The sequence below is a fragment of the Hyaena hyaena genome, unplaced genomic scaffold, assembly GCF_003009895.1.
Source record: "Hyaena hyaena isolate Hyena2069 unplaced genomic scaffold, ASM300989v1 scaffold_391, whole genome shotgun sequence".
NCBI classification, from domain to species: domain Eukaryota; kingdom Metazoa; phylum Chordata; class Mammalia; order Carnivora; family Hyaenidae; genus Hyaena; species Hyaena hyaena.
The window spans coordinates 798330-826232 of NW_024081024.1; the positions used below are offsets into that span (position 1 = coordinate 798330).

Sequence of the window (27903 nt, forward strand, 5' to 3'; positions counted from 1 at the left end):
AAAACAACGCTAGTATGGACATTCTTATATATGTATCCTTATACACATGAGCAAAAGTTCTTTCCAGATACATAGCTAGGAGTGAAATTCATTTATTTATTCAATACATATTTATTGAACATCTAGTGCCAGGCACGATTCTAGGCCCTAGGGACACAATAACAAGAATCAGATGGCAGTCCCTGTATTCAAGGGTTTTATATTCTACTGAGGGAAATGGACAATGACAAAAACAAGTAAAATGTAGAGTGTATCAGGTAAGCTCTGTGGCGAAAAACAAAGCAAGAGAGCAGAATAGAGTAAGGTGGGCAGGACCTGTTCTTTTACATAGAGTAATTGTGGAAGGCCATACTCTGACGGTGAATTTAAAGAGAGATATGAAGGAGGTCAAGAATCAAATCCTGCATATATCTGGGGGAAGAGAACTTCATAGAGGGAACAGCATGTGCACAGGCCCTGAGGCAGGAACATACCTGGCATATTGGAATATAGCAAGGACACCATTGTGTCTGGAGTGGACCAAACAGGAGTATAGCAGGGGATGAAGTCAGAGAGATGGTGCTTAATTGTTACTGTTTATAGGGCCTACAGATTTTACTATGAGTGAGATGAGAAGGCACTGGAAAGCTTTGTGCTATTGAGATCATAGTTTTATTAAAAAGAATCATGCTACGTGCTACATAGATTGTAATGAGTAAGGATGGAAACAAGCAGACAAATTAGAGAGGTAATATAAATACCTCAGGGGAAGATGATGGTGGCTTGGTCCAGCCAATGATGAGAGCCTGATTAGTGGAGGTGGAATGAAGTGGTCTGATTCTAGATATATTAAGGGTAGAGTCAATTGGGTTTGCTGGATGGATTGGATGATGTGAGATGTGAGTAAAAGAGGAGCCAAGGAAGACTCCAACAGCTGGAAAGAGGATTATCACTTGTTGACGTGGAGAAGATTTAGACAGAGAAGGTTTTTGGAGGAGAAGCAGAAGTTCAGTTTGGGATATATTAAATTTAATAAGCCTATTAGATATCTAAACAGATATATCAAGTAGGCAATTGGTTATTACATAAAAGTTGAGGATATGTACATCTTCAACTTTATCGTGTATCAAAAATTGTCTCTAAGTTATTCGTATCTATTTACATTTCATGCTGTAACAACACTTGTATGATCAATTTTTCATACTGATAACCTAATGGCATTATCTGGTGTTACATTGTGACAATATTCTTCAACAAAAACAAACCATAGTCCCGGAACTAAGCCACCTGGATCTTAACAAGCACCACATATTCATGACCTACTGGCCAGTGGTACTGTTGCCATGTTTTTCTAAATGAAAGCAATCACTGACAAGGATATACTGATATCCTTAGTAAGAAAAGTGAATTGGTGGTTTGTTTCTATTTCTATTTTCTTTTGAGGAGATGGAGATTTCTACAGAAAGCATTGCATAGATTTGATGTGGTTGACTCTCTTGTTTTGGCTTTTGATGATGATCAAAGTCTCACTAATGTAAACTAATTGGAAGCATTGGAGGTACTGGGTTTTGACTTTAAAAGAAAGAATTTAATTACTTTTAATTGCATATGTTAATTGAAATTTTACTAGGCCAATAATGATGACCTAATAGGCATCTTATGATTAGATATGAGTAATTGTACTTAAAATATTCAATATGTTTGGACAATTGCTGGATTCACTTTAAAAAAAATTTTTTTTAAACATGTTTATTCACTTTTAGGAGAGAGACAGAGCACAAATTGGGGAGGGGCAGAGAGAGAGAGGGAGACACAGAATCCAAAGCAGGCTCCAGGCTCTGAGCTGTCAGCACAGATTCTGATGTGGGGCTTGAACCCACAAACTGTGAAATCATGACCTAAACCCAAGTTGAATGCTTAGCCAGCTGAGCCACCCAGGCACCCCTGGATTCACTTTCACTGCAGTAAGTGGATGTTTAAAAGTGTTTTCTCCCCTTATGAGAATGTACACATTTACCTCACAATACAATTTGGATATGTGGATGGTTTGGACTACTGTCATATAGTGGGAATGATTTATTTTGTTTGTAGTTATGTGATGGAGAATATCTGCTTTCCCCCACACCCTAACAGTTTTTTGGTTTATGTTGACTGACTTACTTTACCATATTATCTTACTGCAAAGAACCAGAAAAACCATGAATGGTTATGGGTTTTTTTAACACACAAAATATTGTGAAAATGATCAGGATACCATTTTTTAAAAATATATTTGGAATATGAATTCCAGATGGTAGCTCCACTCATCTCCTTTTCTGGAGCTTGTCAGAAATCACGCACAACAAGCAAAACAGCAGTGACAGTGGCTAAATCTTCTCATGTCTGATTAGGAATCAGAAGACCTGAGTTATATTCTCAGGTTATATGGTTAATTAACTCTTTTTCTGTGACTAGGCAAATAATTTCCTAGTTTTCTAAGTTCCTGTATATTTAAGTGGTTTGAAATCTATGATTGCCATAATAAAATATTTTGAAAACCATGAAGTGAAAATACGAGGTCTCATTTTGATAATACTGGAGGTGTTTTTGAACTAAAATTCTTCATGAATTTTTCACCAACTCACAAAAATTGAGTGTGGAGGGAATAGGCAAGGTGATGTCTTCATACTGTTGTAAAGAAGTACATATGAGGGGTGCCTGGGTGGCTTAGTCGGTTAAGCGTCCGTCTTTCGCTTAGGTCATGATCTCGCGGTTCGTGGGTTCGAGCCCCGCGTCGGGCTCTGTGCTGACGGCCAGCTCAGAGCCTGGAGCCTGTTTCAGTCTGTGACTCCCTCTGTTTCTGACCCTCCCCTGCTCACGCTGTCTCTCTCTCTCTCTCTCCTAGAAATAAATAAAAATAAAAAAAAAAAAAGAAGTACATATGAAACATGAACCACTGGGACATAATCTCAAAAATTTATGAATTCTGACTCGATTTTATTTAATGTAATAACTCAAGTTGTTAACAAATAATTTGTAAATTTGAGTAGTATCTAAATTGTATATGACCTCAGTTATACAGAAGCTTTTCTTCCTTTAGCTTTTCTCTCTTTTGTTGAGGTTTTGTTGGAAGAATAAAGAAGGCAAATGGATTTTTTTCAGTCCCCTTTGTGGCTATAACTGAGATCTGTGCCAGCTCATTTGTGGGAGGATGAAGTAGAAACGCCTCGAAATGACTGGCCTGGCTTCAGGCCTGCTGTTTCCACCAATCCTCCTTTGTAGCTGGGGTCACTTTAGCTACATCTGCAAGTTTCAGTATGCCCAGGTTCCCAGATCGAATGGTTTCTATTTAGGCCACATGAAGAAGCTCCAGGCCAGCAGCTTAGTAGCCCAGCCTTGTGAGTCTAACAGTTTGTTCCCCTACTCTGAACCCAGCACGAGTTTAGTCCCTAAAGTCCTGCCTCATTTAATCATACCTGAGTCTCTATTTCCTGCACTGTCCCATTGTTCTCTGGAGCAACAGCCTTGCCTTTTTCTTAACTAAACTCTTGAAGGGTAGAATTTTCTCCCTGTGCTCCAGTCCCTGTGTCTGGATCCTGATACCCGCGGCCATATCTTCCTGTGGTGCTTTCCTTTTAAGTAAGCCTGGACCTTCCCATTGGTGATTGTACTATACCGCGCTCATCAGACGTACAGCTGCTGACTTCTCGACAGCTGAATGTCTCCATGCTTACCAGTCAGTGTCTGTTAGGCCTCTGCTGATTGCTTGCTTAGAGACATCCCCTTACTCTCTTTGGGTTCTGTTACCTGCTTCTGGGATCTTAGACCAATCAATAGGTCTGTGCGATCTCTGGGTTTAGAGTCCCTGGGACTGAGTCTGAGCCAGGTTATAAAATGCCCCAGTGTAGCGTATTAATATTTTATTAAAGGTTTTCTTCTTTTTAAAAAAAAATTATTTGAGAGAGAGAGCTCATGAGTGAGAAAGGGTCAGATGGAGAGAGAGAGAGGATCTTAAACCAATACAGGGATCAATCCCACAGATTCTGGGATCCCAACCTGAGCCAAAATGAGGTCAGACACTCAACCGACTGAGTCACCTAGGTGCCCCATGTTTTCTTCTTTATATGAAATTTCCCTCAGAGAAGATTATCTCTTTAGACTTTCAAGTATAAATGTGGAAGAGGAACTCAGTGTTCCTAGGCATTTGGTATACCAACAAATGCATGGAAGAGAGTACCAAGATCTTTGGACCAGAAATTAAGAAAATCCAGCCCCCATATACACTCCCTTCTCAAAATACAGAGCAAAACAAACAAAAGCTCCAAAGGGATATAAAAATGACCGGGCATGGACTTTGGTAGACCAGGAGATGACAAGAGAAAATTAGTTAATACATCTGTAGTTACTAGCTAAATTAATGCTCCCCCTGCACACAGTGACCCTCCCCCCAGTAAAAAGGAGGCAGAAGCATGAATTTGATGTCCTCCAAATTATTAAATAGTTAAGTGAACTTTAATAAAGTAATTATGGTCTGCTCACCTGAATTAATCCTTTGATGTTAAATGGGTTGTTTTTTGTCATTTTTGACATGGTACGGTATATTGACTTGCCACAGTAATACGTTTGAAAGGGGTTTGTTTTGGTAAGGCAAATGTAAGTGAAGTAATATGTAATTTGAAAACCTGTGGAACTGTTTTGAAGGACTCGTGAAAGTATTTCTCTTGGAGAATTATTTGTTCCCAAGATTCGTAGGTTAAAAACAATCTAAACAGAATGCAAAGAATCACACAATTTCATTTCCATCATAGGCAAAATGATACGGAAAATTCTTTATGGAAAAGATACATAAATGCAGCATGCAGGATGACGGATTTAATGAAATGAACCCATTAAGAAGTTTTTTACTGCCCCCTGCTGTCAGTTTCTAAAAGCAATATTGTAAAATTACTGTAAAGAGTGACTCAAGAAGAATTAATTGAACAAATTGGTTGGAAAAAAATTCCCTGCCTTTAATTACACCACGTTGTAGTCAGCAATGCTAATGCTTACTTCGTGTTTTGAGTGATAACCTGTCAACCCAAGAAACCAACTCTATCTAGTTAAGTGTGTACTAGTGGATGTAGGGTGAGAGGTCAAGTTTGTGGCTTGTGAGATGCTATATTTGTAAGAATGTATCAGTGTTGCAATTTTTAGCTGGTGATATCTACTTTACTCTTTTGCCAAATTTCACAATTTCAAATGTACTTTTTAATAGTTACATAATCTAGGTGAAACACTCTTCACAATAGCAAAACTTTCAAAGTAAATGAGTGGATGGCTTACTTTTGTGGCACAATCCAACTTGAAACGTTATTTCATTTTGGCATATAAAATTAAGACATGAGGAACGATTAAAAAATGGATAATACTCATGCAGCAGTCACTAGGCACAAGGCACAGTTTTATTTTTTTCCCATACTTGATTTAGTCCTCATAAAATAGAATGAGGTAGGCATTATTTTAGTTCCCATTTCACGGATGAAGAAACTAAGTCACAGAGTAACTTGCCTAGGTGACACAATTGGTAAAAGGTGGAGCCATGATTGAAAACCCTACAGTCTGACTTTAGAGTCACTCCTCTTAACCTCATTGCACACGGAGTATGAACTCTGCAATGAAGGAGGAAGGCCTTACAGACATTAGAATGGTCATGGTGACGTCAGTGTATATTGCCTCCAAGCAGTGACACACTCATCGAATTATGACACATTTGCTACACCCATGCTGTAGTGACCAGAGCCTGTGTATAAACAACAGACATGCATTGCTTTCAGATTGCTTTATCTTTCTTTGTTTCCTTGGTTGCATTACATTGAAGGTATTACATCGAAGATGGGGGTGTATTTTTTCAGTGAGTATGTGCCCACTCAGCCAATGCCTTGGGTCAGATTATATATGTGGGGACCTGTGCCTTTCATCTCTGTAGTGCCACACAACTAGTTTTAGCCTCACTTCCAACCATCTTCAGCAGCTCATATACAAATTAGACACACACTTTCACAGTACTTTGAATAAATGAGTTGCACATTTTAAGTTTCCTTGGATGCTATTAATTCTGGAGTCCTACTTAACAACCCATTTATGCTTCTCCATGCCTGTCCTGTCTTTGCCTTCCCTTTTGTAGCACATGGTTCATGATAAGAGATGCATCCCACCCATGATAACTAACAAAGCTACTATTTGCAATTCTAGGATGCTTTTGCCTTACAGTTACTTGATACCACGAATTCAGATTCCAGAGGGCTAACTATCCAGGAAATCTCATTCCTGGATATCAACACAGATTATTTGATATTTATAATAAAAAATTTCTTACCTGACTCGAGGAGTTGGGTTTCCGGTGACTCTACACTCCAAGTAGACTTTACTTCCTTCTGCCACTTCTTGGCTTCGAAGCTTCTGGATGAATCTTGGAGCTGAGGGCAGGCGGAGTGCATTCTGGGGCTGTGGGTGAGAGACGTTATTGCATGGCACTGCCTTGTCCTGGTCTGCCCGGTAGCAATGCCTGGCTTCAGGTAACTTGACCTCTGCTTCCGTCTCCTGTTGGTCTCCAGTGGGGCTCTGGCTGGCTGAGGCACTCATCAGGGCTGATGGCTGATTCTTAGGAGACAGGTACCCACTGTCTGGTGATGAGGACTCCCCATTTGGGCTTCTGTTTCTTGGCTTTGCTGCTTCTCTAAATATGGATGTCAGCTCCTCAATGAAATTAGCCGCCTTGTCACATAGCTGGCTCTGGGGGCCGGTCTTACTTTGATATGCTGGTTTGGGCTTTACACTTGTGTTGGGAGTTTTTGCACCACGTTTTCCAGACTTTCGGAGGCTCCGGATATAGCTGGGGCTGGCAAGCAGGGGTGACACGGCAGGTTTCCTCTTCGAAGCAGGTGAAGAGATAGGGGCGGTTTGTTCAGGCAGAGGCTGGACAGGTGTTGGCCTATTATCATGAGGTCTTCCTGAGGAGGTCGGCTCACCAAATTTGGTCTCCTTACGGGAAGGATTTTCACAGAGGCTTACAGGAGAGGTGTTGAAAATCTGCGAGATCTCCTTTTCTGAGTCAAAATCTTCTGTTTCAGAGTTGGCTATAGATCTCCGGGCCAGGTCAAGACTCTTGTTTATCTCTTCCTGGCTGAGAAAAGCAGATAGCCCAGGGAAGAAGTCAGCACTCTTGCCTTCTTCCTGCATGTCTGATAGGGAATCATAGAAGGAGTCATGAGAGGAAGTCTCTGACATAGTTGGGTAGTCTTCATACACTCTTTGTCTGCTCTTGGCAGGAAGGCCAGAGGCACTGGAGACCAGTTTACTTCTTGTGTTCTGAAAGGCAACACACACAGAATTGCCATTAGTAGTATTGGGTGTGTGGGTGTGTTTGTGTGCGTGTTTGTGTGCGTGTGTGTCTATTATCATAATACTACTAATCTACAAGTTGGGAGAAACATTAGAGTGAACAAACACACTTTTGTAAAAGTCATTTTTCTCTATCGTTTAAGTTGGAAGAAACATCAGGTATACTTGTGTTTATAACATTTTCATTTAGTATTTCTTTGTGAGTGAATATTAAGTATCCCACTAGCCAGCATTGAATAATTAAAAAAAAAATATGTATATATCTCTGAGTAGACACTAAAGAGAATAGTAGGACTAACTGTGAGATCATGACCTGAACCAAAGTCAGAAGTTTAACCACTTAACCGACTGAGCCTTGCAGGTGCCCCAACAAAGGGCCTTTAAAAACTCAGTACTTGCAGGAGGAAGGGAAGATGGTGGAGAAGTAAGAGGCTCTGTACTTCCCATCTGCATCTCTCAAACAAAGAAGGGCTGAAGCAAAAGGACTCTGAACCCCAAAAGTCTGGGAGGAAAGGAGACAGAGTTTACTAGGAAGACAGCCTCGTAACATGAGTGTGAACTGAGGGAGATAAAAATGGCTGGATAAGGAGAGGCGGAAGGGAGGGAGCCCCTTCTGTAGAGAGAAAAAGGGAAGAGAAAGCGCAACTGGGGAAGGACTGTGTCTGAGGAAGACAAAAACCTTGACGGGGGGGGGGGCGGGGGGGCGGAGAGGGATCCTATCCTATCCCCCATGCCAGGGAACAAAAGAAGTTCCCTCCAGGTCAGGCGGTACCCCAGGGACCCACGCGGCGTCAGGAGGAACTGATCCCCTACCCTGAAGGGCCAGCTCGCGGGATTCCATTTCCGGTAGAATCATTAACACACACAGTGAGAGCCTGGAACGTCTGCAGCACCTTGGCCCACTTTGACTGCGCCCGTGGGACAGTGAGAACAGATCCGAAGGAGTGATTTGGCACACCTGGTCCGAGAAGGGTCTGGGGATTCTCCGTTTTTCTCCCCACAACCACCAAGGCGGGGCCTCAGTGATCAGCCTGCAGGAGCCACAGTGGAGGCGGGACTCGCCTACACCAAACCACGCCCATCTGCACTGGGGAGCTGCTGGGAGCCGGTAGATGCTATAGAAACAGACGGCCGCTCCTCCAAGACCAGCGCTGCTGCATTGCCGTAATTAACTCTAGGCCATTTCTTGCTCTTCACATATATTCTCCCTTTTCTCATTCTTATCTCTCCCCTCCTCTGGGCTGGTTATTCTCATTATAGGTTTGCTTAAACAGACATATTTAATCCATCCTCCTGATGCATGTTCTACACCTCCTTCTTTACCTTCCTTTCTCTCTCTCTCTCTGGAATAATTAGACTATATAGCTTCTCTAGGTAACATTGTCTTCATTTCTTTCTCCTTGCCTCCTGCTGTATTCTCCTTTTTTTCGTCTCTAGACTAAGCCTCTTAGTCTCTCTGCCTGGTCAGTGTTCATTTTCTTTCTCCCCACCCCTGTCATTTCTCTCTTTGTATCTGCTCTTCCATCAGCACTGCCTCCATCCTGCTCTTTATTTGTGGCTGGGATTTCTGGTTTTATGCTTTTACACTGTCCTGTGTGTGTATATGTGTGTTTTGTCGGTTTCCTTGTTTGATTTGTTTGTGCGTTTGCCTGTTTTTGTTCCCTGTTTATTTGTCTGTTTTCCTTTCCAGGGCTACTTCAAGGAACAAACCAAAGCACACATGGCGGAGAGTCCAAAACATCACTATGAGGAGGGAAATAAGATAACCAAAGTCAATCAAGAGAGACCAAGGGACACCCTTAAAAGAACACTTCCTGAATGGCCAGGCCCTGGACAGTGTATGAGCTGCCTTTAATATAGCAGTACTCACAGGTGCAGAGCACATAACAAGCCTTTAAAACGTATAATAGACAGAAAGCTAGCCAAAATGGTGAAATGGAAGAACTCCCCTCAAAAAAAATTCCAGAAAGAAGTGACAGCTAAAGAATTGATCACAACAGATACAAGCAACATAACTGAACAAGAATTTGGAACAAAAGTTATAAAATTAATCTCTGGGCTTGAAAAAAGCATAGAAGACAGCAGAGATGCTATTGCTGCAAAGATCATGGATCCTAAAAATAGTTATAATGAATTAAAAAATGCTATAAATGAGGTGCATAATAAAATGGAGGTGGCCAATGCATGAATTGAAGAGGCGGAGATGAGAATAAGTGAATTAGAGGGTACAATTAGAGAAAAAGAAGAAGCCAAGTAAAAGAGAGATAAATTGATCCAGGAGCATTAAAGGAGAATTCAAGAACTGAGTGATGCAATCAAATGGAACAATATCTGTATCATAGGAATTCCAAAAGAAGAAGGGAGACAATAAGGGGCTGAAGAGTACTTGAACAAATTATAGCCAAGAGCTTCCCTAAGCTGGGGAAGGAAACAGACATTGAAATACAAGAGGCACAGAGAATTCCCCTTAGACATAACTTGAATTGATCTGTATGACATATCGTAGTGAAACTGGCAAAATATAAGGATAAAGAGAGAATTCTGAAAGCAGCTAGGTATAAATGGGCCTTAACATACAAAGGTAGACACATCAGGGTAGTAGTAGACCTATCTACTGAAACTTGGACGGCCAGAAAGGAACGGCAGGTAATCTTCAATGTGATGAACAGAAAAATATTGAGCCAAGAATCCTTTATCCAGCAAACGAAACAAACAAAAATTGAAGGAATTCATCACCACTAAACCAGCCCTTCAAGGGATCCTAAGGAGGACTCTATAAGGGAAATGTTGCAAGGAACACAAAGTACCAGAAACACCACTACAAGCATGAATCCTACAGAGAACACAATGACTCTAAATCCATATTTTTCAATAATAACACTGAATCACTGAATGTAAATTGACTACTCCAATCAAAAGATACAGGGTATGAGAATGGATAAAAAAACAAGATCCATCTATTTGCTGTCTACAAGAGACTCATTTTAGACCCAATGACACTTTCAGATTGAAATTAAGGGCATGGAGAAATATCAATCATGCTACTGGAAGTCCAAAGAAAGCTGGAGTAGCCATACTTACATTGGACAAACTGGACTTTAAAGTAAAGGCAGTAACAAGAGATGAAGAAGAGCATTATATAAAAATTACAGGGCCTATCCATCAGGAAGAGCTAACAATTATAAATGTCTATGCACCGAATTCGAGAGCACCCAAATACATAAAACAATCACAAAGATAAGCAATCTTATTGGTAAGAATGTGCTAATTGCCAGAGACTTTAATACTCCATTTATAGCAATGGATAGATCAACTAGATAGAAAATCACTAAAGAAACAATGGACCTGAACAACACATTGGATCAGATGGACCTGACAGAGATATTTAGAACTATATCCCAAAGCTATGGAATTCACTTTCTTCTCCAGAGCACATAGTACATTCTCCAAGATAGATCACATATTGAGCCATAAAGCATCCCTCAATAAATATAAAAGAATTGAGATCATACCATGCACACTTTCAGATCACAATGCTATGAAACTTGAAATCAATCACAGGAAAAAGTATGGAAAACCTGCAAAAGTGTGGAGGTTAAAGAACGCCCTACTGAAGAATGAATGGGTCAACCAGGCAATTAGATAAGAAATGTAAAAATACATGAAAACAAATGAAAATACAACAATCCAAACTCTTTGGGATGCAGCAAAGGCAGTCCTAAGAGGAAAGTACATTGCAATTCAGGCCTATCGCAAGAAACTAGAAAAAGCGCAAATACAAATCTAACAGCGCACCAAAAGGAGCTAGAAGCCGAGCAGTAAGAACAACCCAAACCCAGCAGAAGAAGAGAAATAATAAAGATCAGAGAAGAAATAAGCAATATATAATCCAAAAAAACCAGTTGAACACATCAATGAAACCAAAAGTTGGTCTTTGGAAAAAATAAACTAAATTGATAAACCTCTAGCCAGGCTTCTCAAAAAGAAAAGAGAGAACACCCAAACAGACGAAATCATGAATGAAAACGGATTACAACCAATCCTGCAGAAATACAAGCAATTATCAGGGAATACTATGAAAAATTATATGCCAACAAACTGGGCAACCTAGAAGAAATGGACAAATTCTAAACACACACACACTACCAAAACTCAAATGAGAAGAGATAGAAAATATGAACAGACCCATAACTAGTGAAGAAATTGTATCAGTTATCCAAAATCTCCCAACAAATATAAGCCCTGGACTAGATGGCTTCCCTGGGGAATTCTACCAGACATTTAAATCAGAGTTAATACCCATTCTTTTCAAGCTGTTCCAAAACATAGAAATGGAAGGAAAACTTACGGACTCATTTTACGAAGCCAGCATCACTTTGATTCCTAAACCAAACAGAGACCCAGCAAAAAAAAGAGAACTACAGGCCAATATCCCTGATGCATATGGATGCAAAAATCCTCAACAAGATACTAGCAAATCGAATTGAGCAGCATATAAAAAGAACTATCCACCATGATCAACTGGGATTCATTCCTGGATTGGAGGGCTGGTTCAGTATTTGCAAATCAATCAATCTGATACATCACATTAACAAAAGAAAAGATAAAACTAATATGGTACTGTCAATAGATGCACAAAAAGCATTGGACAAAATACAGTATCCTTTCTTAATAAAGACCCTCGAGAAAGTTGGGATAGAAGCAACCTACTTACACATCATAAAAGCCATTTATGAGAAGCCTACAGCTAATATCATCTTCAATGGGGAAAAACTGAGAGCTTTCCCCCTGAGATCAGGAACACGACAGGGATGTTCATATTCACCACTGTTGTTTAACATAATGCTGGAAGTCCTAGCATCAGCAGACAACAAAAGGAAATAAAACGCATCAAAATTGACAAAGAAGAAGTCAAATTCTCCCTTTTCGCAGGTGACATGATACTCTACGTGGGAAACCTGACAGACTCTACCAGAAGCCTACTAGAACGATCCATGAATTCAGCAAAGTCGCAGGGTACAAAATCAACGTATAGAAATCCGTTGCATTTTTATACACCAATAATGAAGCAACAGAAAGAGAAATCAAGAAACTGATCCCATTTACAGTTGCACAAAAAAACCCATAAATACCTAGGAATAAACCTAACCAAAGATATAAAAAAATATGTATGCTGAAAACTATAGAAAATTTATGAAGGAAATTGAAGAAGACACAAAGAAATGGAAAAACATTCCCTGCCAATGGATCAGAAGAATAAATATTGTTAAAATGTCAATTCTACCCAAAGCTACACCTTCAGTGCAATCCCAATCAAAATTGCATCAGCATTCTTCTCAAAGCTAGAACAAACAATTCTAATATTTGTATGGAACCACCAAAGACCCTGAATAGACTAGGTAATATTAAAGAAGAAAACCAAAATGGTAGGCATCACACTTCCAGACTTTAGCCTCTACTACAAAGCTGTAGTCATCAAGACAGTATGGTACTGGCACAAAAACAGACATAGACCAATGGAATATAATAGAGAACCCAGAATTGGACTCACAAATGTATGGCCAATTAATCTTTGACAAAGCAGGAAAAAGTATCCAATGGAAAAAAGACAGCTTCTTTAACAAATGGTGCTGGCAGAACTGGACAGCAACATGCAAAAGAATGAACCTAGACCACTTTCTTACACCATACACAAAAACAAACTCAAAATAGATGAAAGACCTGAATGTGAGACAGGAAACCATCAAAACCCTAGAGGAGAAAGCAAGAAACAACCTCCTTGACCTCAGTTGCAGCATTTTTTTACTTGATGCATCGCCAAAGGCAAGAGAACCAAGAGCAAACATGAACTATTGGGACTCATCAAGATAAAAAGCTTTCGCATGGCAAAGGAGACAATCAATAAAACTAAGAGGCAACTGACAGAATAGGAAAAGATAGTTGCAAATGACATATTGGATAAAGGGCTAGTATCCAAAATCTATAAGGAACTCACCAAACTCCACACCCAAAAAACAAATAATCCAGTGAAGAAATGGGCAGAAGACATGAACAGACACTTCTCCAAAGAGGACATCCAGATGGCCAACAGAAACATGAAAAAATGCTCAACATCACTCATCATCAGGGAAATAAAAATCAAAACCACACTGAGATACCAACTCATGCCAGTAAGAGTGGCTAAAATGAACAAATAAAGAGACTATAGATGCGGTGAGGATGTGGAGAAATGGACATCCTCCTACATTGTCAATGGGAATGTAAACTGTTGCAGCCCCTCCAGAAAACAATGTGGAGGTTCCTCAAAAAATTAACACTAGAACTCCCCTATGACCCAGCAATAGCACTGCTAGGAATTTAGCCAAGGGATACAGGTGTGCTGATGCATAGGGGCACATGTAACCCAGTGTTCATAGTAGCACTCTCAACAATAGCCAAATCATGGAAGTAGCCTAAATGTCCATCAACTGACGAATTGATCAAGAAGATGTGATTTATATATACAACGGAATACTACATGGCAATGAGAAAGAATGAAATCTAGCCATTTGTAGCAATGTGGAGGGAACAAGATGGTGTTATGCTGAGTGAAATAGGTCGGGCAGAGAAAGACAGGTACCATGTTTTCACTCATATGTGAAACAGAAGACACTTAACAGAGGACCACAGGGTAGGGGAAGGGGAAAAAGAAGTTAAGGAGAGGAAGGGAGGCAAACCACAAGAGACTTCTAAATATTGAGAACAAACTGAGGGTAATGAGGGTGTGGGGGAAATGGGTGATGGGCATGGAGGAGGGCACTTGTTGGGATGAGCACTAGGTGTTATATGGAAACCAACTTGACAGTAAACTATAATAAAAAATTGCAGAAAAAATGAGTACTTTTAAAAAATAAAAAAAAATAAAGAGTGTAGTAGGGCATTCTGCACTTCTCAGAGCCTCTTTCTATTCTGCCCCCCCCCACTACACACCTCATTAAAGTTCTAATTTCATTAATGTTATGAGATGAGTAGCTTGTTCATAGCAGCACTTGTTGATATTTTTAGTAAATCTGATTCTGTTTGTCTCACCCTAAACCACAAATACATTTTGATTCCAACTCTTATATGTTCTTAGTTTTCAGTGAAATATTTGAAATCTTACTGGCTCACTTTTTACTTGTGTCCGCCCATGTGCATTCATGTGTATTCACTGAACAGTTATTTCAAGACATAGTTAATAATCACTTGCTAAGTTTCAGGTGCTAGAGGTATAGTTGTGTTTCAGACTGGACTGGCGAAATGGTTTGTAAAGGGCCAGATATAAATGCTTTTGACGTGGTAAGCTGTACTGTCTCTGTTGTAATTATTCAACTGCATGGCAGCATGAAACCAGCCATAGGCAATACATAAATGAATAAGCATGGCTATGTGCCAACAAAACTTTATTTATGGACACTGGCATTTGAATTTTATATAAGTTTTACATGTCAAAAATAATGTTTTTCTTTTGAATTTGATTTTTTTCCAACAGTAAAAATTGTTGTTAATTTGCAGGTCATACAGAAATAATGTAGGATGGATTTGGGCTAGGGGCTAAAGTTTGCTGACTCTTGACCTGGACTAAGGGCATAGCCCTTATTTTCAAGGAGTTGAAAGTCATGGGAAGTTCTGAAAGTGGGGAGGTGGAAAAGATATTAAACAAATAATACAAAATTTGGACGAGTGTCGAAGGAAAGTGAAAAGAGCTTCATTGCTATGAGAGCCTAACTTAACCTTTTAAAACATGTGAGACAATTTTGTGCCTTGCATAGGGAATTTATATAGAAACACCACCAGCGTTTCCCTTTTCATTATATGGAAATCCCACCACTAGTTTCATTACTTGCAAAATAATTGGGCAGCAATTGAAATTCTACTGCATTTTGAACTAAATATTATGAAGCAGTGACTCTCTTATTACCCTAAGTATGCTATTCTTTTTCTGTATATTGTTCATAGAATGATAGAGGGAAGATGTGGAAAATTTCAAAAGGGAAATTTGCCTCAAGATTGAGTTTAGGAGTTAATAAAGGATGCTTGAGTTAAATAAAACTCAACTTTATAGGGCATATGTAAACTTAGTGAGACATTCATTCTCCATGAGGTAGGTAAGCCTCCTGAGAACAGAAGTGAGTTGCTTGTCCAGAAGCAGTTTCCCATCTAGGAATTCTGCTTAGAGTGATGAGCTTTTGTTTGATTAAGTGAAATGTTCTTTTCTCTCCTATGACCAAATAAAAAAGCCAACTTGTATTTTTGACCCCCAAAAGTCTCCAATCTCAAAGAGCATTATGTAGAGGGGTTCCAGAAATCTTCCTTGAAGATTTACCACCACATTACCATGCAGGGATTCATAGAACAGAAGATATGTAATCAGATCCTAAAGCTCAATATTAAACTATGATACCTTCTTTAATTAAAAGTTGTACTTGTGTCTTCGATGTTCTCTTGGGAAGTTACTATGTTGTGCAGGCATCATGAGATTCTCCACATTCTAGTCCTAGCCTACCTACCAAGCCATACTACCCTGTATTCTCCTGGTAAATCTTACAAATCTATTAGAATGGTCTTGTCACTTTATGTAAAGACATTACAATGTCTTTATAATATTACTCTATTTCTGTTGTCCTATCTGTGCTCCAGAATGGAATCATTCTGATTCCTTACCAATTCTTTAAGAAAATTTTTAAACGTTTTGATTCATCTTTGAGAGACAGAGAGAAACAGAGTACAAGCAGGGGAGGGACAGAGAGACAGAGAGACATAGAATCCGAAGTCAGCTCCAGGCTCTGAGCTGTCAGCACAGAGCCCAACATGGGGCTCGAACCCATGAACTGTGAGATCATGACCTGAGACAAGTCAGACACTTAACTGACTGAGCCACCTCAGTGCCCCACCAATTCTTTAAATATAGCCCATATATGGAGAAAAGTTGTATTCAGTGTGTTTTGTATGTTTTAATATATTTTGTTCAGGAGAAATAGGCAGTTAACATATGATTTTGAAAAAGTGCATAGGAAATATTATGTTTAAAATATGTAATACAGAAAATGCATGGGGTGTCTGGGTAGCTGAGTTGGTTGAGCATCTGACTTCGGCTCAGGTCATAATCTCACCGTTCATGGGTTCAAACCCCACATCACGATCTGTGCTGGCAGCTGAGAGACTGGAGCCTGCTTTGGATTCTGTGTCTCCCCCTCTCTCTGCCCCTCCAATGCTCATGCTCTGTCTTTCTGTTTCCAATAATAAATAAATGTTAAAAAAATTTTTTTAAATAAAGAAAATGCAAAATTAGGGAGGGGGGGATGGGCATGGAGGAGGGCACTTTGGGAATGAGCACTGAGTGTTATGTGGAAACTAATTTGACAATAAACTATTTGTAAAAAAAAAATTAAAATAAAATAAAAATAAATAACAACAACAACAAAAAAAAGAAAATGCAAAATTAAATATGAAAATATATAGCCTCATTTTCAGTTTTTTTTTTACATGACTTTTACCAAGTACCCATTAACTTTTACGCCACTACCTAGGCTTCTCTCAAAACTTATCAGGAACTAGAAAATTCTGTTTCAATTTGTGTGCCACTTTCCCTCAAGTTCAAAGCTTACAAAGCTCAAAATCCAGAAACATGAGTGGGAAGTTTATGAAGGCAGAAGGAGAGACCACAAAAATGTTCTAGTAGTTGTGGTTCTCAGCGGGAAGCCAGATCTGGGGACCAGCAATGGAAAGCTTGGAGCTTGTTTCCAGCCACAAAAAAGAAAAAACCCAGCAAAATCATGACAAAGATAATAAGTATCAAAATAAGTATTCATTCAAGATTTTATTTAACTAATTAATGAGGAAACTGGAAAGCTGTACAACTATTTCAAAGCAGACTCTAAAGTATATGTATGTATGTATATAAGTATAACATATATAAGTATATGTATGTATGTAAGTATATATGTAGATAATCAAGAATGCTTAAATAAATTTACTAATAAATTTAACACTGGTTAATATAGAGAGAACAATCAAATGTAATGTTTGGAGTCATTTCTACAGAGTGCAAATTAATAGTACTTCTACTGAGAAAATTTATTTGTATATATATCTTCAAGTATAATTTGTATGGCTATCAGATTTCTACAATTTACAAAGTTATAGAATTGTCTAATTAAAGACAATGAAACACATAGATCACAATAAAATCAGATGACCCTGGAAAGTCTACCAAACCCCATCCAGTATTCCATTGAAAAGACACCTGTTCTCTATCACTTATTTCAGTCTTTCATAGTTTGTCCTGAGAAGACAGATTAGTTTTTCCAAGAATGGAACTCTTAGTTACAATTGGCCCTTCAGTCAGCAAATATGGTAGATGATGTAGGAGAAGCCAAGGCCGGGGTTAATTCTTAAAATGTGTGAGGGTATAAGTCATCAGGCAACATTAGCCCAGATGAGACATGAAAATGTGAAGGGAGAGATGGTTGGGCCAAAAGTATACTGAAGGCAAAACAGACCATGTTTCCATTTCTTTCTTTCTTTTTTAAGTTTATTTATATTTATGTTTGAGAGAAAGAGAAAACAGAGGGAAGGGCAGAGAGAGAGAAAGGGAGAGAGAATTCCAAGCAGGCTCCATGTTGTCAGCATAGAGCTTGACTTGAGGCTTGGTCTCATGAACCATGAGATCATGACCTGAGCCGAAATCAAGAGTCAGATGCTTAACCACTGAGTCATCCAGGCATCCCTGTATTTCCATTTTTTGCAAATTTTATTTTTCTCTGGAAGAGAAGCTATTGGTCTGTTTATTTGTTTTTGGCCTTGGATAAATTAATTTTTTATATTGAACTCATTGTGAGAGAGATTGAGAAGTGTGATTTTGAGAAAGACTCGTTTCTGCCTTCATGGAACTTAGTCTATTAGTCAAAGAATATTTCTGTCACTTGCCACTAAGGAACATGACTGACAGTAGATAAGAAAGATGACAGAGGTCTAAATAAGGGACATTGGGATGGAAAACAGTGGACTGAAGCAGTAGAGAGAAGGTAGAACAGAAACCTGTGACTGACTAAATGAAGAGATGATGCAGATAGGATTATAGATTCCTTATTCAAACAATGGAATGGGTGGTGCCAATAACTTGGCAGAGCACAAGTGGGGAAAGTTTTGAGAAAAAAACCCTTTAATTTTGATTTGCACCTTTTGTAACTGGGAACTCTGATATTGAGGTGTGGAAAGCAAGCTGAGATACTGGTACATGAGAAATGAGAGCAAAACTAGATTGGGAAGTAGTAGCTAAGGGAGGCACTGTAAGACATAGGAGTGGATAAGGTCATCAAGGAAGAAAGAGAGAGAAAAGGAAATGATTCCCCAGAGAGTTGGGGGGAAACCAAGAGTTTGGGGTGTTAGGGAAGTGAGGTAAGGATAAGTCTCACAAAAGAGCTCCTTTTCTCCTTCGGACTTAGCAACTGGGAACATTTAACAGCATTGGCAACAGCAGTTTTGGTGTATGCGACAGAGATATAAGCCAGATTCCAGATACGTTGAGAAATTATGGAAGGAAAGAAGTTTAGACTGCAAATGCTAAAGACTGTTCTCAGAAGTTTTTAGAAGGGAGGACAGACGGAGGTAATAGTTGGACAAAAGAATGAGATCTAATGGATTTATTTGTCAGGATGTGGCATAGGTATGTGTTTCAGTGCTAATGGAATTAACCAGTGGAGAGGGAGAAGCAGAAGAACCATGTAAGAAAGGAGAGATGATGTATAGACCAGGTCTTCCAGGATGTGAGATGAAATGGGTTATTGTATTTTATTATTATTATTTTTTATTATAGTTTATGGTCAAGTTGGTTTCCATATAACACCCAGTGCTCATCACAAGTGCGCTTCTCTATGCCCATCACCTGAAATGGGTTATTTTAGTACAAATGACTTCTAGTTGGAAGGGAACATTGTTCTTCCATTGTCAAAGGAGAGAAGTAACGAAGTAATTAAAGTGTGTGTGTGTGTGTGTGTGTGCGTGTGTGTGTGAAAGAGAGAGAGAGAAGAGAGAGAGATTGAGGGAGAGGATGAGAGGGGCAGGGGGTAAACTGGATCAATTTGTAATTGAAAAGAAAGGGAGTTGCTAGCTTGAGACTTCTGAGGATTTGGAAGCTTATAAGGACAGGAGATGATCTGAAAAGCTGTTGTAGAGAAAGGGAAAAGTTTCCTTAAGAAGGATTTATGGGCAGTGATGCAGGCTTAGTTGAAGTTAAATGTGATATATTTATAGTGTCATTAATCAGTGTGATTGCCCACTTCTCTTCACTAGAGCTCAGCAGTTCCGGTGAAAATGTGCAGATTAGATGCTCCAGGTTCTGACGCACAGGTAAGATGAAAGAGAAATGGACAAGGTTGTTGAGGTTAAGAGCAAGATGGGGGTGGATTCGAAAGTCTATGCTGGATTGGGATTCGTGGGTAGGAGTTTGATCATAAAGAGATTAAGGGACTGAAGGTCCAAGAAAGCAAAAGAAAGATGTGCGAACAACTGAGGGAGAGATCTGAGGGATGTGTTGAGATAGTGAAATGTTTGAATTGATCATTTCAGAGTCACAGCCTTTTGACTCCTGACTGCATTTAGAGTGTGGTCATCTGACTGTTTTTGACGGTTTTTGTGGAACAATGCAAGAGTTTAGGAGTTGCAACAGAGTCTTTATGATTGAGAAAATCTGAAATATTTATGCAGACTTTTACAGGAAAAGTTTGCCAACTCCCGCTATCGAACATCAGCTACCTAATGAATTCATCTGGCATAAGCACTAATAATACTAATCATGATAATGATAATGGCTAACGACGTACTGCTCACCATAGGTAGGCATTGCATCTAGAGCCATTGTGTAGATTATTTCACTTTAAGTTCCCACAACGGGCCCCAGTTTACAAAGAAGGAAACTGAGTCAGAAAATGTGACTAGAAGAGCCAAGATTCAAACCCAGGCAATGGCTTTAGAGCTCATTATCTTAACCATACACTTTCCTATCAACATATTATAGTTTCACAACCAAGAACCCTAAGCAATATTATCAGACTAATAAAACTGTGGATCAGTTTCCTGCTATTTCTGCTAATATCAGAGTTCTGGTATTAATATAATTATACTTAGTGCAAAGTGAACATAATAGGATAAATTTTAAGCCTTCATAAAAAAATTGTATGGCGACACTTAAAGAAAACTTCTGAATGATGAAACACTTTTTAGTTCATTTTTTTAAATAGGGAGTGTTTGCTGGAGGCAGATTAAATCACCTGCTTATTAACTTATATTTTGGTTTTAAAGAGGCGCCATCTGACAGGATCCAGTTGTTAGGATTAGGTGTCTCTTAAAAACTGCTTGCACAGTGAAAAAGAAAATAATAGCTCTATGGGATACATGGTTTGGGTTTAATGTGCAACCCAGTTATTGCTGCTAGAACATGCACATGGTCTAGGAAAAATGCTTTCAATGTGAATGAACTAGGGAGGTTTCCAGGTGGCCCAAACTCACTGGAAAATCACGCTTTAGAGATTTTCATGTCAGTCAACACCCTGAAATTAAAAGATTGTGATCAAAAGAAATACAACTGCAAACATCTCCATTATTTCCCTGAGATTTTATGTTTTATTTCAGTGTTTTCGGTAACTCTATGCTGGTGTAATAGACACAGAACATGAAATACACTGAGGAGAACTAATTATACTGCCTTTCATGAATAAGGAAGTGAGATGAATGCCAAAAACTGTAGCAAATTCCAATTTAGCAAGTAGAATGGAAAGATAATGAGGAATAAAGCGTTCTCCTACATCTTTAAATCCTCCCTGCCTTCTGTCTCTCGCCTCTTATGGAATCTGAATTGCTTGGAAATTCTTCTATTCATCTTTTCATCTTTAGTATATTCTTCATCCATCATTAATAATTTAGCTTAATTGTCACTTCCCTTAACACTCTCATGTGGCACAGCTATTTCCTAATTTCTTAGAATTTGTATAGTTCTAACTTCTTCTTCTTGAGAGATATGACTCTTTACTAGCCCTGTGCATTTTATAATTACTCTTCCTTTCTTCCACTTCCCTTTCCTGGAAAGGGAAAATGAACATGAAAATCAAATGAATGCTGTTTATTTATCACTTAATATGTTTCAGGGAAGTTTCAAGGAGGGCAAAAATGAACCAGGCATAGTTTTTCTCTTTTAATAGTCTTATAATCTAATAGGAGGGATTAGAGTGATAAGAGAGGGGTAAAAATACCTCAAATACAAGGAGAAACATGATAATTGTTATCAAAAATAATTTAAGCATATTGCAGTAAGAGATTGCAGATGGTGGGAGAGAACATATTTTCAAATTTGGCCATGTCATTCTTTGGTATTGGTTTTCCAATGGTACACCGTCCAGTGGATAAGAGAAGGTCCAAAACATGATGTGCAGGTTGTCTGTGGGCCTCCCTGTCCTGAGAGAAACTCTCTAGCCTCCATCTTCATACTGACATATGCTCCAATCATGCCCTACTGTTCCATGTTCTGTTATGTCTTCATGTTTTGCACCTGCTTCCTTTCTGTTTTTCTGTTTCAAACTCCAGTTTATCCTTAAAAACTTTATTTCATTTCACTTCTTTTTGGTGCTTTCTGATTCCCCAGTCCATGTAATTTTTTTCTTCCAAGCCTGACACTTTGCATAGTATTTTAACATTCATCTTATTGAATTATTAATATGAGTTAGAGAACTCTTTGCCCATTAGACTGTGAACACTTTGAAAGAAGAGATGTAGCTGACAATCTTTGAATGGTGAATGGTTGGCATAGTGTCTGGGGTATGGCAGATGATGGAGAGAAACCAAGAAATACCTAATACTTGAAATGTGGATTGAACCCTACATAGGATTTGATGGGAGACAGAGCCATGTAAACAAAGACAGGGCAGTTTCATTCCCTCCCCTTGCTCTCAGCCATCCAGGTCCCACTGCAGGATTTCTCTTGGACCTGCTGTCCTCAGTGAAACATTGTTCTGCTTTTTACCCAGCTGTTTCATCTGTCTAACCAATAGTTACTCACCCCATGGGCTCTGTTTTGTAGTAAGAACTTGATAAAGTAATCCATGCTATATGTAAATAGCTGTTAATGTAAAAATATAAAATGCACATGACATGCTCATTTCACCAATACAAGACAGCAGGAGGTCTACACTGCATCAATAAACACCTTATCTATAAAGACATTGATTTTAATGTTTCTTGGTACTGGCCAAGAAACTTTCTCATGGAAAAATTCAGAACCAGGAAAACATTTTTTTTGTTTGTTGGTATTCCTACTGCTAGACAGAGAGAATTCTGTAACCTTTGATAATGTTCTTTGGCATGGATGCTAGGAAGCTCAGAGTTAAATTTTGAATCATAGAAATACAAATCTTTTTAGGCTCCTCTCCCAATTTTTTTTCTTACTTTCTCTGTTGACTTATTCAATCAGCATCTTTTTGTTGAGTTCCCACTGTGTTAGGCACTTCTACAGGCTGGGGATACAGCTGTTAAGACAGAATTCTCTGCCCTAAGAAACTAATAGGAGAAAAGGCAGAAGTAGGAAATTGAGAAAGTGTCAGGTTCTGAATTTCTTATATTTGGTTTGCCTTAAATCTTTTAGTAGATTTTGGGTGGTTGCAGTGCGCTTTTATTGCACACAGCCTCAAATTATCTTTGCAAGTTGTTAAGATACAAATGAAACAAAACATAAAATAAAATAAAATAAAATAAAATGCATAGTTGCATGTTAATATTGGTGTTGGCAGACCATAGCTGTTTTATTTTATTTTTTTTTTTAAAATACCTTACTTATTTTTGAAAGACAGAGAGAACATTAGCAGGGGAAGGGCAGAGAGAGACGGGGGCAGAATATCTGAAGCAGGTTCTGCACTGAGCAGTGAGTCTAGACGGGGCTTTAAACTCACACACTGTGAGGCCATCCTGAGCTGAAGGTGGATGCTCAACCCACCAGGCCACCCAGGCACCCTGACCATGGCTCTTTTGAAAGGCATGCTATTGATGGGGGAGGGGGGGTGAAAAGGAGGGGAAGGTGACAGTCACAGGAGGAGGACACTCTCAAGCTAGTGGTGCTTTAGGTTCTCTCAAACTGTGCCATGCACGCAGCTGCAGGTGTCCTCACAGCGTTCTGACAGAAAATTCTTCCAGGGGAACTTTGACATTTATGCATGATGCCAAACTTAGGCAAATATTTGGTGAAGCAACAATTAGGAAAGTCAGCAAATGCTATGAAGCATTATAGATGTCCTTCCACCTTGAACTTCAGCGGACAGCTTAGCAGCATCTTGACTTTTCCCAAGCAAATACTGTTTTCAGTTATAAACTTCCATGGTCGCCTATCTTGTTAAACCCCCTGTGTGTATTTCATCCATTCTAAAGAATTTTATGCCGCTTAATTTATAGATTATTTCTAAACGTAATTTTATCGTTTACAACTTTTCCCTAAGTTAATATCATTTTAATTCTGTTGGACTCTTAATCTACTATGAAGTATAGAGCATGCATGTAAGTTTTCATTAAACATTTTAAATTTGGCATGTACATCATGCATTCTAATGCGAGCAATTTTATCATCTTAAATTACTTAAATAGTAATCTTAAAAATAATCCAATTACTATTGGAGTATTTGCAAAAAAAAAGTATTTATTTTTGAGTTCCTGAATATAAATATGTATGATTCACAGCATATATAAATATACAAATAATAGAAAAGAGAGAGATAAATTTAGAAACTATGAATAACATTTGTTTTCAGAGTTGCTGACTTTTGGTGATGATTACGTGAAAACCAGACCTATGACAACCAGGATAATCCTCTTTTGTCAGTTAAAAAATACTTGTGGAACACCCCCTGCACAATCGCCACAAGGAGAGGCACTCTAGGCTGTTGACACTAAAGATTTCCCGGACTAGGGAGGGGGAAGGCAAGCCATATGCATGAGAGACAGCAGAGTCTAGTAGAAAGAATTCAATTGAAACAATAAAAGCTAGCCTTTCCTGAGAACTTTCTAAACAACAACTCTCGAGTGTTGCATTGTCTACTTTCACGTAGTGAACTATTTGATCCTCAGAATAATTGATGGGGTAGTCAGCTTTTTCTTTTTTATTATTTCTGTACTCAAAACTTCAGCATAAAAACATTCAATTAAGTGGCTAAAATTGAACTGTTAGGAAATGGCAGATTTAGGGTTGAAACCTGCATTTAACCACAAAGTCTTCCTGTTGGAGATCTTATGGTTATTTACTTTAAGAATTTAGATAAGGGGAGAAATTTTGCAATCTGTTTATGGAATACCCTGTAGAGATGTTGAGAAGCTGCTATAATTTTGAAAGAAACAATGTTTGAATTTAGGAAAGTACAGATGGGGTAGTAACATTTCAATAGGCATTTAAAAATGCATATTAGTTAAGAATAATCACATGACAAAGGTTGGAAGAACATGAACCACACAATTAATGTTGTTTATCTCTGAGGCAGGGTTTGGGCAGAAATAGGGTTGAGGGGTGGGACATTTAGGATCATTGTTTTGTTGTTTATTTCAAATTCGTTGAAAAACGAACCAGGTAAATCATGAGTGACTTTACAATTTAAATTAAGCATTTTAATTTCTGTTTATTTTCATATTTAAACAATTTCTAAAAAAGTAATACAGACTGTTGATGCAAAGATTCAATACTAAAATATTTCAAAATAAAAACTACACTATGAAAACAAAAGTTGAAAAAAACTTAAAACTTCTGTTGTTGTTTTGAAATCACAGGCAATTCTTAGACTAAATTTCTTCCTTTCATTTTTATTGTTTATCTTTAATTTTTTTTCATTTATTTATTTTTTAAATTTCCAGTATAATTAACATACAGTGCTATATTCATTGTAGGTATACAATATAGTGATTCAACAATTCTATACTTTCCCAGTGCTCATCAAAGTAAGTGTATGCTTAATCTTTTTCACCTATTTCACCCATTCCACCCCCCCCCAAACCACCTCCCCTCTGATAACCATCAGTTTGTTCTCTATAGTTAAGAGTCTGGGTTTTTTGGAAAAACTACAAAAACAACCACAAAAACAGTAACAAAATGGCAATAAGCACTTATCTATTGATATTATTTTGAACCTAAATGGACTAAAAGCACCAATCAAAAGACATAGAGTGATGGAGTGGATAAAAAATGAGACCCATGTATATGCTGCTTACAAGACACCCATTTCAGACCCAAAGACACTAGAAGATTGAAAGTGAGGGGATGGAGATACATTTATCATGCAAATGGATGTCAGAAGAAAGCTGGAATAGCAATACTTATATCAGACAAAACATGTTAAAAGAAGACTGTAACAAGTGGCAAAGAGGCGCACTATATAATAATAAAGAGGACAGCCCCACAAGAAAATATAACAATTGTGAATATTTACGCACCCAACATGACAGCACCCAAATACATAAAAACTATGAATAACAAACATAAAGGAACTAATCAATAGTAATACAATAATAGTGAGCGACTTTAGCTTCTCACACTGATGGATAGATCATCCAAACAGAAAATCAGCAAGGAAACAGTGGCTTTGAACAACACACTAGAACAATAGATTTAACAGAAATCTTTAGAAGATGCCATCTTAAAACAGGTGAACACACATTCTTTTCAAGTGCACATGGAACATTCTCCAGGAAAGATCACCTATTAAGCCACAAAGCAAGCAAGTCTCAACAAATTCTAAGAAACTGAAGTCATACCATGCATCTTTTCTGACCACAACGCTATGAAACTAGAAATCAACCACAGGAAAAAATCTGGCAAGAACACAAATACATGGAGGTTACATAACATGCTACTAAACGATTAATAGGTCAACCAAGAAATTAAAGAAGAAATCATAAAGTACATAGAAATAAGTGAAAATGAAAACACAATGGTCTAAAATCTTTGGGATGCAGCAAAAGTGGTTCTAATAGGGAAGTTTATAGCAATACCAGAAGCAAGAAAAATCTCAAATAAACAACCTAACCTTACACCTGAAGAAGCTAGAAAAGGAAGAAAAAATAAAACCCAAAACCAGCAGAAAGAAAGAAATAAAGATTATTAAAGAAATAAATCATATTTAAGCTAAAAAACCCCAATAGAACAGATCAATGAAACCAGGAGTTGTTCCTTTGAAAAGATAACAAAATTGATAAAACTCTAGCCAGACTCATTAAAAAATAAAAAGGGAGAGAGAGAGTGAGAAAGAGAGACCTGAAACAAACAAAAAAAGTCTGTGTTTTTTTTCCTGTTTGTTCCTTAAATTCCACATATGAGTTAAATCATATGGTATTTGATTTTCTCTGACTAAATTATTTCACTTAGCATTATATCCTCCAGATTCATTCATGTTGTTGCAAATGGTAAGATTTCATTCCTTCCATTGTGGATACATACATATATATATATGTATACACACACACCACACCACATCTTTATTCATCTATGGATGAACACTTGAGTTGCTTCCATATCTTAGATATTGTAAATAATGCTACAATAAACATAGGAGTGAATGTCTTTTTGAAGTATTTTTGTTTTCCTTGAATTAATACCCAGTAGTGGAATTATTGAATCATATAGTAATTCTATTTTTAATTCTTTGAGGAACCTCCTAACTGTTTCCAGAGTGGCTGTACCAATTTGCATTCCCACCAATAGTGCATGAGGGTTCCCTTTTATCCACATCCTCACCAACACTTATCGTTTACTGTGGGTTTTGTTTTAATGTTTACTTATTTTGGAGACAGAGAGAGTGCGGGAGACAGAGCATGAGGGGGGTAGAGGGAGAGAGAGAAGGAGACAAGATTTAAAGCAGGCTCCAGGCTCTAAGCAGTCAGCACAGAGCCTGACATGGGATTTGAACCCACAAACCGTGAGATCACAATCTGAGCCCAAGTCAGACCCTTAACCGACTAAGCCATCCAGGTGACCCTGTGTTTTTTGATTTTAGCCATTCTGACAGGTGTGAGGTGATATCTCACTGTGGTTTTGGTTCACATTTCCCTGATTATTAGTGATGTTGACCATCTATTCATGTGTCTGTTGGTTATCTGTATGTCTTCTTTGGGAAAATGTCTGTTCATGTCTTCTGATTATTTTTGAATTGTTTTCAATTTGTTTTTTGGTGTTGAGTTATGTAAATTCATTATACACTTTGGATATTAACCACTGATCAGCTATATCAATTGCAATTGCAAATAGCTTCTGCCCTTCATTGGGTTGTCTTTTTTTTTTTTTTTTTTTTTTTTTTTTTTTTTTTTTTTTTTTTTTTTTTGTTTCCCTTGCCAAAGGAGACAGACATATCTAGGAAAATAATTCTATGGCTGACATCAAAGAGATTACTGCCTATGTTTTCTTCTAGGAATTTTATGATTTCATGTCACACATTTTATTCTTTTGCATATAGATGTCCAGTTTTCCCAAAACTATATGTTTTGGGAAACTTTTTCCCATTATACATTCTTGCCTCCTTTGTTGTAGATTAA

General features: G+C 38.2%; 1 protein-coding gene across 1 annotated transcript in view; it reads right to left on the reverse strand.

Annotated features, from left to right (window-relative positions):
- Positions 1–7224, reverse strand: part of PALLD (palladin, cytoskeletal associated protein) — a 383592-nt gene extending 376368 nt beyond the window's left edge. Inside the window, exon 1 of the mRNA XM_039251508.1 lies at positions 6314–7224. Within this exon, the coding sequence (XP_039107439.1) occupies positions 6314–7224 (911 nt within the window). The remainder of the gene's footprint in view (positions 1–6313) is intronic.
- Positions 7225–27903: the final 20679 nt, after the last annotated feature.